The sequence below is a fragment of the Pseudorasbora parva genome, chromosome 23 (genome assembly GCF_024679245.1).
Source record: "Pseudorasbora parva isolate DD20220531a chromosome 23, ASM2467924v1, whole genome shotgun sequence".
NCBI lineage: Eukaryota > Metazoa > Chordata > Actinopteri > Cypriniformes > Gobionidae > Pseudorasbora > Pseudorasbora parva.
In genome coordinates, this window is record NC_090194.1 from 16,115,193 (window position 1) to 16,136,929 (window position 21,737).

At 38.1% G+C, this 21,737-nt stretch overlaps 1 protein-coding gene across 4 annotated transcripts in view; it reads left to right on the plus strand.

Annotated features, from left to right (window-relative positions):
- The window catches only part of adamts6 (ADAM metallopeptidase with thrombospondin type 1 motif, 6), a 128,276-nt gene that overhangs the window by 33,766 nt on the left and 72,773 nt on the right, over positions 1 to 21,737 (plus strand). For 3 of the 4 annotated variants that reach the window (XM_067433835.1, XM_067433836.1, XM_067433837.1), the window contains 3 exons: positions 1,506 to 1,611; positions 5,565 to 5,711; positions 14,330 to 14,471. In XM_067433835.1, the coding sequence (XP_067289936.1) occupies positions 1,506 to 1,611; positions 5,565 to 5,711; positions 14,330 to 14,471 (395 nt within the window). The remainder of the gene's footprint in view (positions 1 to 1,505; positions 1,612 to 5,564; positions 5,712 to 14,329; positions 14,472 to 21,737) is intronic. The other variant, XM_067433838.1, reaches the window with a different exon arrangement.

A 21,737-nucleotide genomic window follows, 5' to 3' on the forward strand; every position in this document is an offset into this window, starting at 1 on the left:
TACTTGGATCTTGGATAGTCCTCCATACATCTAGCTTTAGGGTTTTGTGTTTTGCTCCCACCAATCACCAACAGATGTAATCTGGTGAGAATTGTTCTTCTCTCCCAGGCTGGACATAGGGGGAAAAAAAGAACTAAGAGACACCTGGATTTTGCAAAAGCCCATTTCCCCACTTCATAGCTTCAAGGGAACCCCCTCCCCATAACAGAAGCAGCTGGCTTTGAGACTGTGAAGACTCAATCTTTGCTCCATCTTCTTCTTTGTCAGGAAGAAACATCTGATATGTTTTGTAAGACATGATATTAAATTAAGACTTCTTTAAAAGAACAATTAGTTAGAATTTAGAATATAATGCACAAGTTGTATGTACTACTGTTATGATCATTTTGTGGCTGCTTCTTTTTGATGCTTGAAAGCCCCATTAATTGTATATATGTGGAGTTACCAGTTTCTCAGAATTTCTCAGTTTTTGTAAAATTGACTATTTTACCAAATACATATATATATATTTTTTGGTTGTTGTGTATTTATATGTTTTTTAGAGTAATAGGTTACATCTTCCTTAACCCAAACCTATATTTAAAGGAATTGAGGCGAGTCTCCATGCATAAAGTTGTTTGTATGACTTTTGAGTTGCTGTCTATTGTCTATAGTGTTTTAAATCAGTCAATTATAATTTTACAGTTCAATTAACCACAGCAGTTCAATGCTGCCTTTAGTCAATGGACAGAAAGACTTGACGTTTTGTGAGATTAAGTGCCCTATGTCAGTGCTGCCACACTGAGGTGGCTTGCTACAAAAGTTGCAACATAAAAATAGAGTAGATTTAATGTTTCCTTCATTCCATAAACATTAAATAACAGGCCTGTTTATTTATGGCATAGAAAATGACAGTGCAACATAACGCTTAAAGAACAAACCTCTCAGAAAGCCAAGTCCCTGTAGGCTGGGGACCAAAACACTGTCAGTAGTAAATTTCAGCTTATGTCGGTTTTGTGCTAATACCCAAAAATTGTCAACTAAATCTCATTTGGAGCAAAACAAACATAACAGGATTAAGAAAACAATGATTTCTTTGACTCTTGAAACCTTGAATAATAAAAACATCTATATTTTTAGAGGCACAAAGTGAAATGTTTTCTTGAATTCCAAGCTCTGGCTTGCTTTACTAGGTGGTCCCTTGTTACCAGATGTAGAATTTATAAATCTAACCCCCTTGTCTAGACATTTTCCAGCTACAGCATCAGTTGTTTTTTTATTTAATCGTCTAGCCGTCAGTGTTGACCCACCCCCTAGTGATTTTATAAAAACTTTCGCATAAACTTTTCACCAGCTTCAAGTTCAGTGGTTTCAAGGTTAATGTGAAGAATCTCATTTTATGGTGGTGAGTCAGTGTAGTACTTCTATACCTTGACCTGACCTCATCTGTGTGTTTGTGTGTGTGTGTTTGTATGTGTGTGTGTGTGTGTGTGTGTGTGTGTGTGTGTGTGTGTGTGTGTGGCCAGGTTTGGCGTCCGTAGCAGGAATGTGTGAGCCAGAGAGGAGCTGTAGTATTAATGAAGATATAGGTCTTGGCTCTGCCTTCACTATTGCACATGAGATCGGACACAAGTAAGTTTCTCTTTCTATTTGTCTCTTTGTTCTGGCTGACCATTTGCATTAGTACGATCAGTCAGACATACATTGTAATATGTTCATTTTTGTTAATTAGTGGTGCTAAGGCAAACATCACTTTTGATTGCTAATTTTCCTCAGTACCTTAAACCTCTTGTTTACAGTGAGTTTATACATTTCTGGTCTTTTTAGGCATTTCCATCTTTAGAATCAGAAACATTGGAGAGGAAATAATTGGGAGATTATAAGAGAATGTTGCAAGCCAGATTCAAAATCTAAAAGAAAGAAAACCTAAATAGTATTTTGATGTAATCTTTTGTTTTTATTATTGGTAAAAACAATTATTAATTTAGCAAAACTGCTTATTTGAAACTTTTATTCTTCAAATGAAGGTCATGTGGTGCAAACATGCATGTTTTTATGAATGTTTTTATGTCTCTAAAAACTTGTCTTTTTAAAAAAAAAAAGGCACAGTTTATTCAGGCTGTAAAAGTCATGTGGTTTGACTTCTCAAAAACTTTTTCTTATTATTTATAAATTAATAAATGAAAGATATAAAATAAAATATATATTTTTAGGTATAACATTTTATGTAAATAAAAATAATGATTACTTTATATTTCTTTTTTTTCTTTATACTTTATTTCACTTAAAGGTAGGGTAGGTAAGAATTGGTTAAAAAGAACTTTTTCCCAAATTTGTTTAAACTTTGTTTATATATCAATACACAATTAAAATGTAAGTACTCTGAAAAAGAAAGTATAAAAATTGAGTGTCTGTAGACCTCTCACGACTGTTTTAAAGACAGCTCATTATTTCCATTCACTCCACCTTCTTCCTTCTGGGCTCTTTCCAAAGCCACACCCCCAAAATACATGTACGCGCTAAGCCGACTGCTCAGCTAGAAGACGCATTATTTACCTGAGAGGAGCTGTGTGCATGTAGTGTTATCATGTCAGAATCACATGTAATAAAAAAAACTTTATCAGTATGAATATAAACAGATAAGATGTCTTTTAGTACTCACTATCAAGCTAGAATACCGATACTGGTAAAGTTTTTGTTTGATTCAGTAACGAGCTAGTTATATTTATAAGGCAAAGCTAAAAACGGGTAGCATTGATACATGTTTTTCCAATAACATTAGTTATACTGTGATGAAGATTCATTTCATGTAAGATTCTTAACGTATACTGGGTTTTGCATGTAAGAGTTTCCATGATGAATATAAAAACAAACCAAAGGGGGAAATAAACGTGCAGGTAAAGTTCCCAGTGAACATGCTAAGTAAGGGATAATGTACACCCAGCCGGTTGTTATCGCAGAATAAACCCCGACAGAGTGATCAGGACCCCGACGCGAAGCGGAGGAGACTACACGGCTACTAGTCTCAAATAAATAATTATTAGACACAAAATATTGTCTCGAGATTAAATATTTTATTAGCTCTTACGCAAAGCTTCCGCGAAGGAAAACAGTTCCAACCTGCTTTAAGCCTTTATCTATTGCTGAAGATTTGCCATATGCCCTTGCTAAATGTTGAAAATGAATGCTGAAAGGGTTAGTTCGCCCAAAAATGAAACCAAGCCTATGATTTACTCACCCTCAAGTTATCGTAGGTGTATATGACATTCTTCTTTCAGACAAATACAATCAGAGTTATATTTAAAAAGTCCAGGCTAACGTTAATCCAAGCAGTAGTTGTGTTTGAAGTCCATTAAAAATGCAGCTGTCCATCAAATAACGTGCTCCACACAACTCCGATGGGTTAATAGAGCCTTCTGATTCGAATCGATGCGTTTGTGTAAGAAAAAGATCTATGTTAAAAACGTTATAAAGGAAACCTGCCTTGAAGTCTTCCATTGTAACCCACGGCTGCTTAAGCCACAAGATGGCGCCAGCGTTAAGTATAGAAGTAGTACCGGTCAAGATAACTCGTAGTACCCGTATGAGCGGGTGTTATCTGGAAATAACGTACCGCTGGAATGAGCGATTGACCAATCAGAATCAAATATTTCACAGAGCCGTGTAATAATAGAGTTTAGACAGAGGTCTAAAGTTAAATTTCGCGGAATTCAACACGACATCGATCAACTTGAGCTAAGCATATTGAGTATTTATCATCTCTAGTAATGGCTCGCTAAGTGTATAACATTGTAACGTTATGCTAAGTAATGTTATGTTAGCTATATTAGGCAGCTGCTTGTGCTCTTGATACATGCTTCATGAAAACATAAACTGAAAAAATGTATAATCAAAACGAAAGATTACCTGTCCAGCAGAAATACAGCCATCAAGGAGTCACGTTTTTCAGCCACGGCGATTACTCGCGTTTGATTTCTTTGTTTATCCAAAGACTTTTTGTGCATTGCCTTTTCTTATACTGTCTTCCTTTTTTTGCATTGTTTGCCTTCGCTGACTGCAAAACCCGGCGCTGTGAATTTTGAATGCTCTTTCTCTGCTAGAATTACATCAGTATTATTTTGCTCTTCCTAGGTTTCCTGCCGCACGCATGCGGGCAGATCCTGTAGCAAAAGCGGTGGTAGCCATGCTAGCGAGAGAGAGTGACAGTCGCCCGAGCCAATCACTTGTTTGAGTCACTCGATTTTTATACTCTCTTTTTCAGAGTACTTACATTTTAATTATGTATTGACATATAAAGAAAGTTTAAACAAATTTGGACAAAGTATTTTAGATAATTTTTACTTGCCCTACCTTTAAGATGGCACTAACATGAATTCAGGTGTAAAAACCATATGCTTTTTAACCATCTTTTTTCTTTAAAGATTGTATTTCTTTTCTTTATCTTATTTGACCCCTTCAAATCAGTATCAGTTTAAACTAGATTGCAGTTAGCAAGTGAATAAACTGAATTATAACTGTAACTGTTTAGTGAATTTACCCCTGAATGTTTAAAGAGATGGTCAGGACTCTATTAGAGCCCTTGTGGTTGAAAAATGACTCAATATTCTACATATGGCGCTTTCAGATCTCATAGGATATTTGTGTCTGGTTGTATTGTGGTCATCATTATGTATATTCCTCAAGCCAAAAACCAAAGCGTGAATTGCCTGCACACACATCTTCATGCAAATGACAGTCTGGACAAATGAACCCTATCCTGAAAGCTTAGAAAAATAACCATGATCTATTGGTCTACGTAGCTTTTCGGCTAAGTTCAGCGAGATGGCAATTTCCTCTATTATGTCTTGCGTCTGCTTCTGTTGTGGATCAGTTGTAAAAATAGCCGCTACTTCTTGTGGGGAGGGTTTCTCCCGCGTTGATTTATATTCAGAGTACAGTGAAATGTCATAAATGTACGCCTTAAAAACACAGAGGAATTGTGTGATGTGGTGTGGGATGGGGGGGGGGGGTATGTGTGATATGCATTAGAGGCTGACTTCTGATTTTGGATAGACCCCGGCCGGCAACGAAAGCTTCGAGGACTTGCTTTAAGGTGATCTAACTTTTTCGTACAATATCCAGACAGATATGTAAGGGAACAAAATTTGCACGGCTCAAATGATGTATTTGTGGAGTTGCCGGCAAGGAATGTGGCTGAATGCTTCAGCAGTCTTGTATGCCGATGGCCCATGAGCAGATGAAAGCAGCTTGGAGGAAGGGGAAACGCAGGCCAGGTTCATTAAGAGATGACTGTCCGATTGAGGTCTGCTCAAACGTGTAATTATTGATTGACAGGCCGGGATCAGGGTGGTGATTACAACTTTCACGCTCTTCCAGAGCTCCAGACAGCCCCTGGCCTTTGACCCATCTGTCCTCTTCTCACAGCTGTTACCGACTCAGAAAAAGCCTCTCTTTACAGCTTAGCTGAAGGAGATGTCCTCCGCTCCTGATCTTTCAGAGCTGCCCAAGCTTGTTGTTTGTGTGCGGGGTGGGCCATGTGATTGACATGACCCATCAAAGTTCATGATCTGCCGCTTGTCCCGCAGTTTCGGCATGAACCATGATGGGATTGGGAACTCCTGCGGGACCAAAGGTCACGAGACAGCCAAGCTGATGGCGGCCCATATCACAGCCAACACCAACCCCTTCTCCTGGTCAGCCTGCAGCAAGGATTATATCACCAGCTTTTTGGAGTAAGTGAAAAGAGGATTTGAAGAATGCTTCTTTTATCTGTAATGCTCAAGATTTTATTATCAAAATATATGGAACCTGTTGTAGGGGTCTTCAAGGGTCCTGAAAACCAGAGGCACGACAAAGCGGCAACCTCCCGCAGTCTCTCTTGAAGCCAATACGGAAGTATTTTAAACTGCAATTCCTCAACTGGCCACTAGGGACAGGCTCCAGAAGGGAGCAGAATCTCATTGAGCACCATGTTAAAATGCCCAACTTTACAGCAGAAAAAAACTGTTTATAGCCTGGTACAAATTGTGTTTTTTGTCTAAACGGTTGATTTTGCCCTTCATGAAAACTGTGAGGGGGTGAATTTTTTTATTACTCATTCGTTTACATTATATAAATCCTTAAAGTTCTGCATAATGAAGGGTGTGGCCACTTTGATTGACAGGTGGATAGCCATTTATCCACTGTCTGTTATCCACTGGCTTATCGGAATCTTATAGGGGACGTCACGGACACTACGTCCATATTTTTTTTACAGTCTATGGGCGCGACCCGAGAACTGAACGAGTCAGAACATTTTGACAATAGGGAACAAAAGACTATTACAACTTCCGTTTTATGCCGACTTTAAATAAATGTGCTTTTACCTAATAGACTCGAGAATAAACTAATTCCTTTAAAATATGCCAACCTTACATAATTTTTTTTGTGCATCAAACAATTTTTTATTATTTCAAATAAATACTTATTAAATAATTTTATGACAATGTTATCATCCCCATCCCTTTGAGAATTGCTTAATATTAGCAATAATATAAATATCCTTTTAATTTGAGGTGCAACATAAAAGTTGAGCTGTTTATCTACGTGGAATTGCTCCCTCAAGCAAAAAAACAGTGTACTGTTGCCAGATATAGATTATAGAAAAACATCTACATGCAGTAATCAACTAAATCAAATGAGCAAAAAATAAATTATAACTATTGTACTGTTTTTCCTTAAACAAAACAATTTGTGAAAATCCACTGAAAACATATTCTCCTACATTTTTGACATACAGAGGCTAAATTATCTGGTCGAAGAAGGGTGAGAGAATCATTTTCTTCTGCAAATAAGGTAGGAATTTAGAACCCCAATTCTTTACTTTTAAATCATATTTTAAATTAGATTTTTCACTGTTAGCTAACTATTTAGCTATTTAACTATTTTAAGATGGAAAACAATGTTAACAAAAGTTATGCAGAACAATGCTTAAAATCTTAGGCCAGATTTACTAAACAGGGCAAATTAGCATGAGAGCGCAATTCCAAAAAAGTGCAGATGGGAGTGGAAAGTTCCGCATGTGAGCTACTGTTGACACGCAAAGTAAAGAGCACAGACGCAGCCGGTTCATTTCTACAATGATCTACCAAGCAATCTACCAAGAGGGCAAACTAGCGTCTGGTTTAAGACATGCTTTCTTGGGCCATTAAATAATAATGCCACAGATACCAGTTAATTAATGAGTGCAGACCTTAGTAAATCACCTAGTGTGTTCATTTAAAGGGGTGATGAATTGAGAAATCAATTTTCCCTTGAGCCTTTCATATATAAAAAGTCATAGTAATATAAGAATATCCTGTAAGTTTCAGAGCTGAAAACTTCCTTGTTAGTAAAAGAAAAGCTTTTATAGACACCAGGCCCAGAAAACGAGGCTCTCAAATCATTGACGTATTGAAGGATGAAACACCACCTCTATGTACGCTGCATCTGTAGCCCTGCCCACCGAATCGTGGAGCTAAACGAGCAATGAAATTGCAGGAAATCGCAAGATAATCATTCGTAAACAAGACACATGTCGACACTGGATTTGCAGACATATAGAGCTTAAAGGACAACTCCGGTGAGAAATGAACCTAGGTGTAATTAACAGATGGTTACAGAGTAGATCTTTCTGTGGGATGCGTTTTCATGAAAATCGAATGTATAGAGTTTTATCTCCTTAAAACAGATTAGCTTATAACGCTAGTCTATGGGGCACAGGGTTGTGAAATTAAATTGCTAGTTAATACCACAAACAAGGCTAAAAATAGCCGCACACTTACACAGTAGTATAATGAGGGTCCCTGCATGCAAACCGAAGCATTGAGAACTTTGTAAGTGTACAAACAGTTTAATAAGAAGATACTTTATAAACATAGTGCATTACGCATTCATGGACAGGCGCCATCTTGGAAAACAGTCTCGACTCGTCGAGCCACGAGCGCTCTGCTAAGTGATGAACTGTGACTTGGAATCTCATATGGTCCGTTGTTTCCGGAAGAAAAAACTGAAAACAACAGAGAAAATAAATATATTAAAATAAAAATGTCCATGTTATTACATTTCAAAAACTTAATTCCTATCGACCAGCTCACTTAGAACAGCGCTCGTGGATCGATTCGTCGAGACTGTTTTCCAAGATGGCGCCTGTCCATGAATGATAAATATGTTTTGAGAGCCCTGTCAGAGAAATATTCTGGTTGTCGCTTTTAAAACAATTCCTCCCATGAACTGACAATGGAGTTGAAGCTCATTAAATATGCGAATCTTCTTTAATCCTAAAGGCCGCTACATACTCCACAAGAAAAGAGAAAATAGCTCTCGCTCCCAGGGCTGCAAGAACAAAATGACGTAGTTTTGTTCTCGCAGCCCAGGTTTGGGAGTTCTCGTTGCTTGTTCTCGACACATGCTCCGAGCAGAACTTTTTTCTTGCGGGTGTCCGAGAACTATTGTGTGATTGGTCATACATTTAAAGTGGCCGTGGTTAATGCAGAGAAACGCAGATGTTCGGCACCTGCTTTTCTCGTGAAGTATGGAATGTACTGGCCATACGAACTTTGTTCTTGTTCTTGCTACCTTGAGAAAACAAGCAAATTACTTTGTTCTTGCAGAATATGTCCCAAGCTTAACTGTGGGCGTTTACTTCCAAGTGTCCCCAGTGTGGCACGCCCATCAAAACCGAGTGTTTAGGAGAGAGCCTCAAAACCAGTGAAGAAAATAGGCTATTGCTTATTAGTTATGATGTTTTTGAATGTTAATGTTGACCTCAGACAACAGTATAACATTTTTTAAAAGCCTGTTCATGACACCTTTAAATACTCTCCTTCCATGAATTTTGCGTCTGAAAGGGACACTTCTTCAAACGCATATGCAATATGGTCAGCTGCAAAAATAACCCTGTCAGTGCCTTTTCCATGCAAATTTTTCACTGCGTGTTTAGTAAATCCTATCAATAGTTTATTAACACCAAAAGCTGTTTTGAGTTTTAAGCTGTTAATGATTCTGGCCCCTATACGCGACCTGTAAAATAACACTTTATAATAAACTTTGTTTTACTTATACAATATTTAGGATTGGATAATACTTCTACTATTTAATAAATCGCTTCAAATGGTAAATGGTAAATGGACTGCATTTATATAGCGCTTTTATCCAAAGCGCTTTACATTTTTGCCTCACATTCACCCATTCATACACCGACGGCGATGTCAGCCATGTAAGGCGCCATCCAGCTCGTCGGGAGCAGCTGGGGTTAGGTGTCTTGCTCATGGACACTTCGACACTTGGTCAGGTGGAACCGGGGATTGAACCACCAACCTTTCGGTTTGTAGACAACCTACATGAACCACTGAGCCACTGCCGCCCACCAGGCACTTTAAAAGTTTGATTTGAATCTAACAAAATTGTAGCAGTTCAGTTTGTGTATCACGCTAAAAGCTATAAAAGGATCAAACTACAATTGGCCTCTGAGTTGTGCACCGGCTACAAAAGATAGAGGTGACGCATCGGAGTTGTTTCAAGTACACTGTTGTTTGGGAAATTTTTGTGGGTGAAATCTAGTCATATTTGGAATTTTAGGAATCAGGGAATGCGATTGGGGGGAAATGTTTCCCTACACAGATTTCGTAGGTTGGTTCGTGTTGACTTTGTTTGAAAGTGACTTTTACCTTGCTACACTATTGCCAAAAGACAATGGAACTTTTTTCAATAATCGTTTTAACTCGATTATCTTGTTTTAATAATAGTTTGAAGCTGAAATCGAAAATCAATTATGATTAATCGCACAGCCACTTTTGGAACTTTTTTCAATAATCGTAAAAAAATTGAACTTTTTTCAATAATTTTTTTAACTCGATTATCTTGTTTTCATAATAGTTTGAAGCCGAAATCGAAAAAAAATTATGATTAATCGCAGACACAGTCCTAATTTTAAGAGTGCAGGTTGAGGATTCTTGTTATGCTTTTACTCTTTGTTTTCACACTATTTCATTATGCCATTTTACAATCGAGACAAGTGTGAATCTATTTTTTATAACCACATAAATGTGCTTGATTTGAAAGAGAGTCCGTTCATGGCACAGTTGATCTGTAGTAGGCAGTCATAGGCTATACTGTGAATTGTTAGCCTAACGTAAGACGAAAAGAAAGAATAGTGGTTGCCATGGCTGTCAAAAAGTTTTCCTGGTGAATGACCTCATGGAAGAAGATTAACATCACAGCCATCACTGGCATCAGAAGCTTTATCATTGTGTGCCAACTTCCCACACAAACACAAAGAAACGCTGCTCTGTTGGTTTGGGATGAACTCCCTGTTGTATAATCACACCGTGTCATCTGTGACCATTTCGGATTGAGGTTGAATACTAACCTTCCTTTTTTGGATTTGCTTAGTGCCGAGCAATTCATCAATAATGGACTGTCTCTGAAATCTCAGGTTGATGTAATCTTTGGCAGTAAAACAGCTTTGCTATGATAATGCGAGTCTATTTCCGCAACATCCCACATCCCAACATCCAACATCCCCGTCTGGTTTGTCGTATCTGACTTATTTCAGTGTACTTGTTTGTACATGTACAGTAGGATCTTTTAATATAGAGAGAGGTTTTTGTTACAGTCATTATTATTGTTAGACTGATCTTTCGAACATATATATGCTAATTTGGGATCAACATGGGCAATGAACATGCCTTTTGGGCGACTGAAAATGAATCATGCCGGTTCCAAAGTATATAATAACTATAAACTGTAATTTTTCAAATATTTAAAATAATTTTAATTAAAAAATATTGAGTAAAAAAATTATAAAAGAAGCATTTAGTTCTTGGACAAGGTAGTTTTATTTAATTTGCATAAAGATGCATTTTGGTCAATTGGATCACAAGTAAATCAGGGAAGCACATTCCCATTAACATCAAGTTTTTTAATCTTTCTCGTCTTTGGTCCGCTTTTAACCACACCTGTCCAGGGTCAAGTATGGGCTTTTTCAGATCTTTCTATGTAATGGACGAAATAACCTTGCACAATTTACATATGAATGCTACCGGAGATGACGGAAAGAAAACATACAGAGAGCAGATTTAGTTTTTGCAATGAATGCTGTGAGAGTGAGAACATCGCGGTTGGTACATTTTCCATTTTCAAACCAAACTTGGGTCTTCAGCCGACAAAGTTTAAATCCCGTCTGGCTAGCGCACTTTTCATTATGTTGTAAAGTAGGAGGTCTTTTGTGGCCGTTTGAACACATTTGACCACATGAGTGTTAAGAATTTAAAAAGCAATCCAGTGAAATGTCTTTTGGATTATCTCTGGAAACTGTCGAAAGTGGACGAACTCAAAACACTTTAAACCAAGTTTACACATGGTCCACTTCGACCAAATCCAGTCGACCAAAACGCATCTTAAAGCTGCACTATGTAACTTGTCTGTCCGCTAAAGGGCACCTATTCAAAACAAAGGCGTCGCTTCATGATGCCAAGTTTGAGCTCAGAATCTTGGGACATATAGTTTTCACCTCACAGTCCGTGGAAAAGACTCGGGATAGTACTCTGGCATAAATCATGTTCATGGATGTGATTATTAACATTACTGTAGTATTAGGCAGATCAGGACAGAGTGTTGAGGGAGCTGAGCAAGGCCGCTGGATCGATTGTTACGCAACACAGCAGCGGGACTTTTATTATGACGGGACATAGTCGCTGACGCCATTTCCACTTTTCCGATCATGAGTATGACATAACGCAGCTCTGTTTATCATATTAGATAAATTTAAGTGTCTTTAAAATTATGTTATGATGTTACTCTGTGCGTCCGCTCGGCGCTGCTGTGACACTTGTTCACACTGCTAAAAGTTAAGCGTTTCTGCAGAATAAAACCTAGGGTAACTCAGATATTACGCAATTGACAGGCGACTCCCTCAGACGTCCTGGTTCCTTGGTTAAATTAGCAATTTTCTCAAAATATACTAATAATTGGAAACATTTGGTATATTGTAAGAACTCAATTGAACACAAATATATAACACTGGCCTGGTGGTTTTTGGATATTTTAGTGCAAAAATCCTACACTTAAATAGAGTATATGGCCTCAGTCACGGCATGGCCAGTTATTTTGTCTACATTTGCTCTGTCAAAGAAAATTATTCCAAATTAAGATAAAGCAGGATCAACCATTGCATGTCATCGAACAAGAAATACTGACACAAACACGGTCAAACTGAATGATACAAACAGTAAAGTGTCTTTGTGTTTTATACTAAATATCGGCACTCTTGGAACGTTGCTTGTCGAATTAGATTAGAGGACCAGAACTAACTCAATATCTATCTCATCACTAGCTTAAAAATCTTTTGTTATTGATCAAATACTATTGTTTGCCTTGGAAAAACTGTCATGCTTTTTTGTGATCTCCTACTCAAGTATTTGTTTTTGTGCTGAAATATTGTAAATAGTTAGTCACTAAGTTTCCTTTCATTGCTGGCATATCTGCTCATTGTAATGAGTTTACCCAAGGACGTTTTGTTGACATGTTGAATAAACATGTCCATTTTTAAAGTGACCATTTTTGTCTTTCTCCAAAGAAATAAAGAGTGTTTGTTTGTGTATTTTCCAATACAAGATGACATATTCAGACTTGTCTTTCTCCCCAGCGAGGGGATTATTCTACCAAAACACATGGGAAAAAAATCGAAAACTAAATGGATGAAACCAAATACAACATTGGTTACCCCCAGGCTAGAGCTCATGTGTTTCTTTCCTTTCCAATGTATTTGGTTTAGTTTTTAATTAGATTAGACTTCCAGTATTGTGGTGGGAAGCCAGATATCCCTGTTTCACCTAATGCTTCCTCTAAAAATGCGCTACCGAAACTAGATCCATAGGATGTTTTTTTAGACATCTAAATTTATTTTTGAATGCCCTTTTGTCAATGTAATGTATGATTTTATTAACTACTTGAACTATATTAATATATTAAGATAATAATAAAGTAGGAGAAATCCGGGCTGATTGTCAGTATTTACTCCAGTGAATATTATTCAACGTAGGTTAACTTATAAAATACAACGCAATGGTGGGGCATGTTGTCACATTATATAGTGTAAGTTGTCACAATGAAACCTGCCATTACACAACATTAATTAAAAAATAGTTAATGAAAAAGGAAACATGTATAAAGTAACATAAAAATGTCAAACTATTTTACCATCACATTACCAATACAGCATATAAAACCATATAAATGATGAAAATGATTTAAGAACTTTAATGAGTTAAAGCCCCAGTGACAACTGGCTCCGGCCCCCTATACAAGAAAACAAATAGTTATAATTTAAGTTTAAAGTCATTCCTTCCCATTTTTCCATCTTCAGACCAATAAAAGTGTGAGTTAGACACGTATTCCATGTAGAAATGTAATGGCATGCCATCAGAGGGTGAGTGTGTCTTGGCTGATGCAATGTAAACCCACTCTCTTTAGAGGCAATGTTGCTTTTAGCAGCGCACGGTGGGGTGGTTGGTTAACATGCTTTTAGGTTGCGCGCTCAGTTGCAGCAATCATGCGAATGCCAGACAGGACCTAGAATAGAGCCGCCTGCTCTCCAGCAGTATGAAATGTTAGCGTTTATGTTGTTAGCGAGCCCACTGTTCCCTCAGAGAGAAGGAGAGCATATTCCGCGGCATGCTGCTGGCAACGCGAGCGGGATAATAATTGGCTGTCTTATTCCAGTGGACAGCAGTGGCGTGGGGCGGACACGTCTCTCAGCCGCTTGCACACGCCAGGGAGGGGGGAATAGCATCCGTAACAAGGATGCCGAGAATAAAACAAGATCCACTTCTGAACCCAGAATAAACACAGTCCAACAAAACATGCACTGTCTGGCCTCTTCTAGGGCTCTTATTTTTTTACTTAGTTACTTTTGTTACTTGCAGTGGCCCTTTTTTTGTTGAGGGCTTCTTGGGAGCGTTCATATTTCTAGCTGACTAAACAGACTAAACAAAACTCTTGACTGGACTCGTGACCTCCGGTACCTTCTGCGTTTCTTTTGCTCCTTCAGTCTCTTTCGTCATTTTATTGGCTCTTCAAAGGATTCCATAGGCGCACCGCAGTACCATATAAGTCCAAATCTCAGCCTTTTATGGCCACTGTTTTTCATTCACGCTTCCTCTCCTCATTTTGCTTTCTGTATTTTCCAGGTTTCTCATTTGCTAATTCCCACTACCAACACACCTTCCCATTTTCTTTCATAGATTTTGGCAAGAGACACTTTTTTTCTCTTGTTGGACAAATTAAACCTTTGTAGAAGAGCCAATCCCATTGAAGGTTTGTTTTTTGACAGCTCAGGTCGGGGAACGTGTCTGGACAATGAGCCTCTGAAACGAGACTTCCTGTACCCCACTGTGGCTCCAGGGCAGGTGTACGATGCAGATGAGCAGTGTCGTTTCCAGTACGGTGCCTCCTCCCGTCAGTGCAAATATGGGGTAAGAAGGCTGCAACACACTATCATGCTCTGGGAATGTCATGCTTATATGATGACACATGCTGGCTCAGACAAAGCATTTTTGGCATTTTTGTGTCAGAAAACGTGATAGTTTTGCTTAAACCAGGATATTTTTTATGAATAACAATATGGCTTTAATCATAAATTTTCTTTTTTCTTTTAATTAATACTTTTAGTGCATAATATTTTTGCCATTAGTGTCACCAAATGAAATTGCAAAAATAATACCTGTTTTCACACTGGTTGAGGCGATGTTGCTGTGTCAGACTGGTTATTATACAGACTTTTTTTTCACAGTCTTCTGCTATAAACATCTGCACACAGGGCTTGACATTAACTTTTTTGCTAAACAGCAAAAAAGCTGGTGAGCTGGTTTTGCTTACCAGCAAAAAAATTAAATAAATAAAAATACTAGACACCACTGTGTCTAGTGGTTTTCCAAAATTACTTGCCACTCTGCATTTTCACTGCTCACCATTTAGACATCGATACCATGGGAGAAAACTGCCATATAGATATATTTTTAATATTATCTTATATTTGTCAGCAGGTATATTCGGCGGCTGTCACTTTAAGACCTGATGCATGGATCCCTTATACTCTTACACATGCATTATATTTCTCAACTGTTTACATTCACTTAAAACATAACTTCCTGTGCTTAGATGAATACTCACCAAGACCGCCGAAAATTCAAGCCCTGTAACACCAACAATATTCATCCAGATTCCAGAGCAAATGAAACTAGTGAGTGAGGGGAGGCGGGTTTGTGTCAACTCACTGTGTGTGTGAGAGAGAGAGAGAGAGAGAGAGAGAGAGAGAGAGAGAGAGAGAGAGAGAGAGAGAGAGAGAGAGAGAGAGAGAGAGAGAGAGAGAGAGAGAGAGAGAGAGAGAGAGAGAGAGAGAGAGAGAGAGAGAGAGAGAGAGAGAGAGAGAGAGAGAGAGATAGATAGATAGATAGATAGAGAGATGACAATTGAAAAATGTATATATATATATATATATATATATATATATATATATATTGACTGTGTTATACGCCACTGCTGAAATCCACCCACATTTGGAGGGGGGGGGTTAATGTTAAGCCCTGTCCGCACACACATCAAGAACCAAAATTGAACTACCATCTACCTAGATATTAGATTTTTAAACATTGCAGAAATATTGTTTTCCGACTCTGTTAGCATTACTTAAGCTAAATGTTTGGTTGTTGTGTTAAATATCACAAATCGATGCCAACGAGGGGCAACAAGGTAAATACACATTTTTGTCCTAACCAAGTGTGCTTTGCAAGAAAATTCCAGGACAGAGAGTAATATAATATGAACAGATCAGATGTGATCAGATATTTGCTACATTCTTGATGCTTTACCTGAGAGTTCAGAACCTGCTTATATATGTATTAAGTCCAAGAGCTGATTTTAATAACACTGGACGATTCAGAAGGCGGTTTGGACATAGAGAGCAAGACCGCTACTTAAAGAGCTCTGAGGAGACATGATGCCGGAGGTCAAGCAGTTATTTTTACCACTGACCCAGAGGAGACTAGCCAAAGGGCATGATTTGTTCAGCAGGCAACATTACAAGAAGAGCTCTCTGATGTACAAAGCAGTGAGGGAAAAAAACGTGCTGTGAGTGAGTGCTGTGGTGTCTCATTTGGACTTGTAAAGAATATATCGAGTTTAAGTTTTTGTAACACTTGCCCTGATTGTGGAGAACTTTTGGAAGCTTTAGGAAACACAGGTGATAGCAATCAGCTGAGATTATTTTTGGGGGCTAAAAGGCAGGCTGCCAAGTTGATACTCTCTTGTAGTATGTCACATGATGCCATTCATGTTGTCGAAATTAAAGATTGTTGTTTTATCAGCACCTGAAATGAGCTTTGCCGAGGACCGTTTGAAGTCGGGCCACATATCTTTCAGAGAAAGTCCATACTTGAGGTTTGTTTCTTTTCCTGCCGAATCCCCAGACTTTTGGAAATGATAATGATTTTACCCAAAGAATAACAAACTTAAACAAATAAACTGACACAAGGGAAAAAAGGGCTTGAATGAAGCCAGGAAAATTAATGATCAATAAAAGATGGCACTCTGCTTAGTACAAATATGCGGCTTTGCTTTCTACACCAGAAAAGAATTAAATTACCCGAGATTACAGAGTTCTTTTGTTTCATTGAGAGATATATCCGACAGTGGATGAACGCATGCCAAAAAGAGAACCCTGTAATTTCTCTCTTAAACTCATAACTGTGGTATAGATCAGCATGGAAGACGGTCATGTAAAGAAAAAAAAAACTCTTGCATTCCCTTGGCTCAAGTTTAATACAGCGTGTAGTGTTAGTGGATTCTGACAATCTTATTTTTTTCTGCCAACTGTCTGTTTAATACAAGCCTTTGGAGAATTATAACCACACTAGCGGACCAGAGGTTTGAATTTGGTTTGGAAAAACTGTTACGAGAGATAAACACACCCAGGGGGTGGACGAAAAATTAGAAACCTAAAAATATATTAATATCAAAGACCTAATAAGGCGCACAACCACCTTTTGCCTTCCTGGAATGCTGTCATACACACCCTGAATGGTGTGGAGTAGAATTTTACCCCATTCTTTAACCTCTTTGCAGTCAAAGATCGCAGATGGCCCAAGATTGCTGTTCATTCACTGCTTGTTAAATCATCACACTCTTACTTGATATGGACAAACTGAGTATCATTAGAAAGATCAAAGACTCCAGCTTCTATATTTGACCACTGTTTATGATAAAACTGGGTTGCAGTGACATTAATTAATTAATTTATGTCAGTAGTGCAAAATCTATCTGTAATGTAAGATATATCCAATATCAAACGCAAATGAATCTGTGGTTCAGTTCATAAACATGCAATATACATGTTTGCAAAAGATTTCGTCATAAAGAAAAAAAAAATATTCATTTACCACTGCTTTTTTAGCTCTTCAGATCGGATAATTCATTCACAGCAAAAGTATTCATTCATTTGACAAGGAAAGTAGTTAAAGCCTTCCCAAAAAGTCGCTAAATGTCGCTAAATACGGTCATTTAGCATATCTGTGACGTCACCACGTCGTACTTGTGTTCTGTCTGCCTAATGTGTTTTCTCTCCTAATCCGTGCTCACATAGCCTGATGTCGTCATACTCAGATTCTAGTCAGAGTAGGAGTCTGATACTGCTCCATTAGGTTGTGATTATGGGGCGATAATGCCTCTGCACTTAATTGGATAGACCTACAACCAATCAGAGCAACGGAGTAAGTGACATATGTTGAGCGACGCATAGCAACTAAGCTCAAATGCATCTACGCTGGAAGAAGAAAAAGATGAGTGTAAACAGTTCTCCATTTAGTAAAAAAATTAAACCGAAGCCCTCTTTAGTTACGTGAATGATTACGTTACTGTTGATCATCTGTCCCTCATCGTATGAAGCCCGCCCTGACAATTTAATTGGTCCGAAGTCCAGACCGAACTTTCCGACCTCAAATGTTGTGGGCGGGAATAAGTTCCAGGCTAGTGCTCACATACTGTATTTTAAAATACATTTACATTTACATTTATGCATTTAGTAGACGCTTTTATCCAAACTCAGGAGTACAGGAAGCGATCTGTCAAGAAAAGGCAAAGAAACGCAAAAAGTGCCCTAAATACCGAGCTGAGTATTATATATTTATATATATATATATATATATATATATATAATATATATATATATATATACGTTAGCTAAGCGAAGGCTTCTGGTAGGGGTGTAGACTTGTAGGAATGAGTCGAAGTATGCGGGTGCTGAGCTTGTGGAAGATCCTTAAGCAAGAGTCAGAGCTTTGAATTTGATCCGGCAGCGAGGGGTAGCCAGTGCAGAGAGATGAAAAGAGGTGTGACATGAGCCATTTTGGGCTCATTGAAGACAAGACGTGCCGCAGCGTTCTGGATCATTTGCAGCGGTTTGATTGCACAAGACTGAAGTCCAGCCAGAAGCACATTGCAATAGTCAAGTCTAGAAATTACCAGGGCTTGGACAAGAAGCTGTGTTGCATGCTCTGTAAGGAACACTCTGATTTTCCTGATGTTGTGCAAAGAAAACCTGCATGACCGAGCTGTCTTTGAAATGTGGTCTTTGAAGGACAGCTGGTCATCAAAGATTAGTCCAAGATTTCTGACCGTCCCTGAAGGGGTAATCAAAGATGAACCTAGCTGCATAGTGAAATCGTGTTATATGGTCGGATTAGCAGGGAAGACGAGCAGCTCAGTCTTTGCTAAATTGAGCTGCAGGTGATGGGTTTTCATCCATACCAAGATGTCCGCCAGACAGTTTGAGATTCGTGCAGCTACTGTCGGATCATCTGGTTGAAATGAGAGGTAGAGCTGTGTGTCATCAGCATAACAATGATATGAGAGGCCATGTGCCTGAATGATGGGTCCCAGTTATGTAGTGTAAATGGAGAAGAGGAGAGGTCCAAGCCCTGAGGAACCCCCAGCTGACTGTTCAATACATATCAATAAAAATCTTTTTGTCATACAATAGAATGAGTATGATGTAGTTAATAACGGAATTTTTGTATGTGTAAATTAATTTTAATTGAGGGATGTCATAAACTGGATGTACTAAATTCTCTGATAGTGAGTAATATAATGTGATAAGCACAAAAGAAGAATGGACATCATAATGGGTCAAACTAAATTCTTTAAATATAAAACTAAGGAAGCAAATAAGTGATAAATCCGGGGCTACACTGTGTGCTCATGCGTAGCTCGCTCGGCTCATTCAAGTCTGTCAGGTGCTGCAACCACCGGCATGCGCTGCTGCTCCTCTCAACCATTCACTGAACAAGGAACAGCGAACAGATTTGTCGCTAATCGCTTTTTTGAAGAAAAAAAGTTGCTAAAGGGATCTGAAAAGTTGTTAAGTTGGCAACACTGGCTCTGTCTCTCCTCTTCTTGATTTGTGTCAAATATGGCGCATCTCTGAAGCTGTCAGACATCTTACGTGAGCGAACTCCAGCCATTCTGCATGACGCTGTTCTGTGTACACTTCCTCATTCTGTCTCTGTAAAGAAAAAAAAATAAAGTAACATTACTACACGTGAAATAAGAAGCTAATACACATGATAACTATGGCATATGTTTTGTTTGTGTTTTCAAGCGATTTTGGCTATTTTTAAATAAATAATGGATATTTACATTATAAATGCTAAGTAGGGGTAGCTATTAACTTAATATAAGATGCTAAATATAACATGTTTTAACATCATTATATGACTTTAGATCACTACAGGAAGCTAATACAAACACTTGATGGCTGTTTAAAGTGAGTTTTGAATGAAAGAGTAATTTTAATCTTTTAAATTGTGTTATGTAGCTTATTGCTAACTGTAGCTCTAAAGCATCTGTTGCGCCAGGAGCTAACACAATATATTTTGTTACAATAATTCATATAAGGTTCCAAGAATATGCTTTTAGTTTGTTTGTTTTCTAGAAAGACTATAGATAACATGTGTATTACTGTTAAGTGATGTTAATGGGCAAACCATCATGACAGAATAAAGGCTGTAATGGCTGAATACAAACAAAAGAACAATGATAAAGGAATAATGAAGATTAAGTCTGAGGTGTTAAACGCTGATTGACTGATAACATTAGAGCATGAATTTAGTGGTTCTCCTTTCCAGACATTAGACAAAAGACTGCAAATGGGTATATACTGGGAAATAACTTATTTGATTAGCATCAATCAGCCTTCTGTAAAAATTCCCCTTACAAGGTTTTAGAATATGCTCCGTAGAATGCATATTTTTTAGAGATATCATCCTCAGATTTGAAATGAAGCATGACCACACTTGTGGCTTCACTTTAGTTGTGGTTATAAATTGACAGGTAAGGGGTTAAGAAAAAATAACCCATTGAGTCTCTTGGGTCTTTAGAACAAAGGCAGTGGAAATCTATTTCTTAATCTATTTTGCTTCAGATCAGTGGTGCTTGGCTCTAGTAACTATAGTGAGGATATGGGAGGCGCTAGACTTAATCCTAATTTAAACCATCAATTAATTAGCATTGCAAATGGGAATATTATCACCAAGAAATATAGGAACATCATAAAAGAGAATATTTAGTAGTGGTGGAGAGCACCTAGTATGGTAAAGTGGATTCAGCAATTTCAACGTGATGCGTCATGTTGAAGCTGGACTTTTCTGATATTTATGTATTTTGTGAACTTGTGACAACTTCTGTGCTGACGTCATCTGTGTTTTGCAAATTAAGCCATAAAATGTCTTCACTTCAAGAGATTAAATAATTGTATAGCTTTTAGTGGTCTATTCACCTTTAGCTGATTATTTGGTGATTTGAGATCTCTGCATAATCACATATGTATATGATGTTTGAGTTCCAGGAACTTAAACATCATATACAGGTCCTTCTAAAAAAAAAAAATAGCATATGTGATAAAAGTTCATTATTTTCCATAATGTAATGATAAAAATTAAACTTTCATATATTTTAGATTCATTGCACACCAACTGAAATATTTCAGGTCTTTTATTGTTTTAATACTGATGATTTTGGCATACAACTCATTAAAAAACCCCAAATTCTAAAAAAAGAAGATTGTGGAGAAGGACCGATTCCAGACCTTGGGGGACCTGTGGAAGCAGTGGACTGAGTCTGGAGTAGAAACATCCAGAGCCACCGTGCACAGGCGTGTGCAGGAAATGGGCTACAGGTGCCGCATTCGCCAGGTCAAGCCACTTTTGGGCTACAGAGAAGCAGCACTGGACTGTTGCTCAGTGGTCCAAAGTACTTTTTTCAGATGAAGCAAATTTTGCATGTCATTCGGAAATCAAGGTGCCAGAGTCTGGAGGAAGACTGGGGAGAAGTAAATGACAAAATGCCTGAAATCCAGTGTCAAGCACCCACAGTCAGTGATGGTCTGGGGTGCCATGTCAGCTGCTGGTGTCAGTCCACTGTGTTTTATCAAGGGCAGGGTCAATGCAGCTAGCTATCAGGAGATTTTGGAGCAATTCATGCTTCCATCTGCTAAAAAGATTTATGGAGTTTTTAAGCACGACCTGGCACCTGCCCACAGTGCCAAAACCACTGGTAAATGGTTTACTGACCATGGTATCGCTGTGCTCAATTGGTCTGCCAACTCTCCTGACCTGAACCCCATAGAGAATCTGTGGAATATTGTGAAGAGAAATATGCTAATTATTTTTAGAATTTTGGGTTTTCATGAG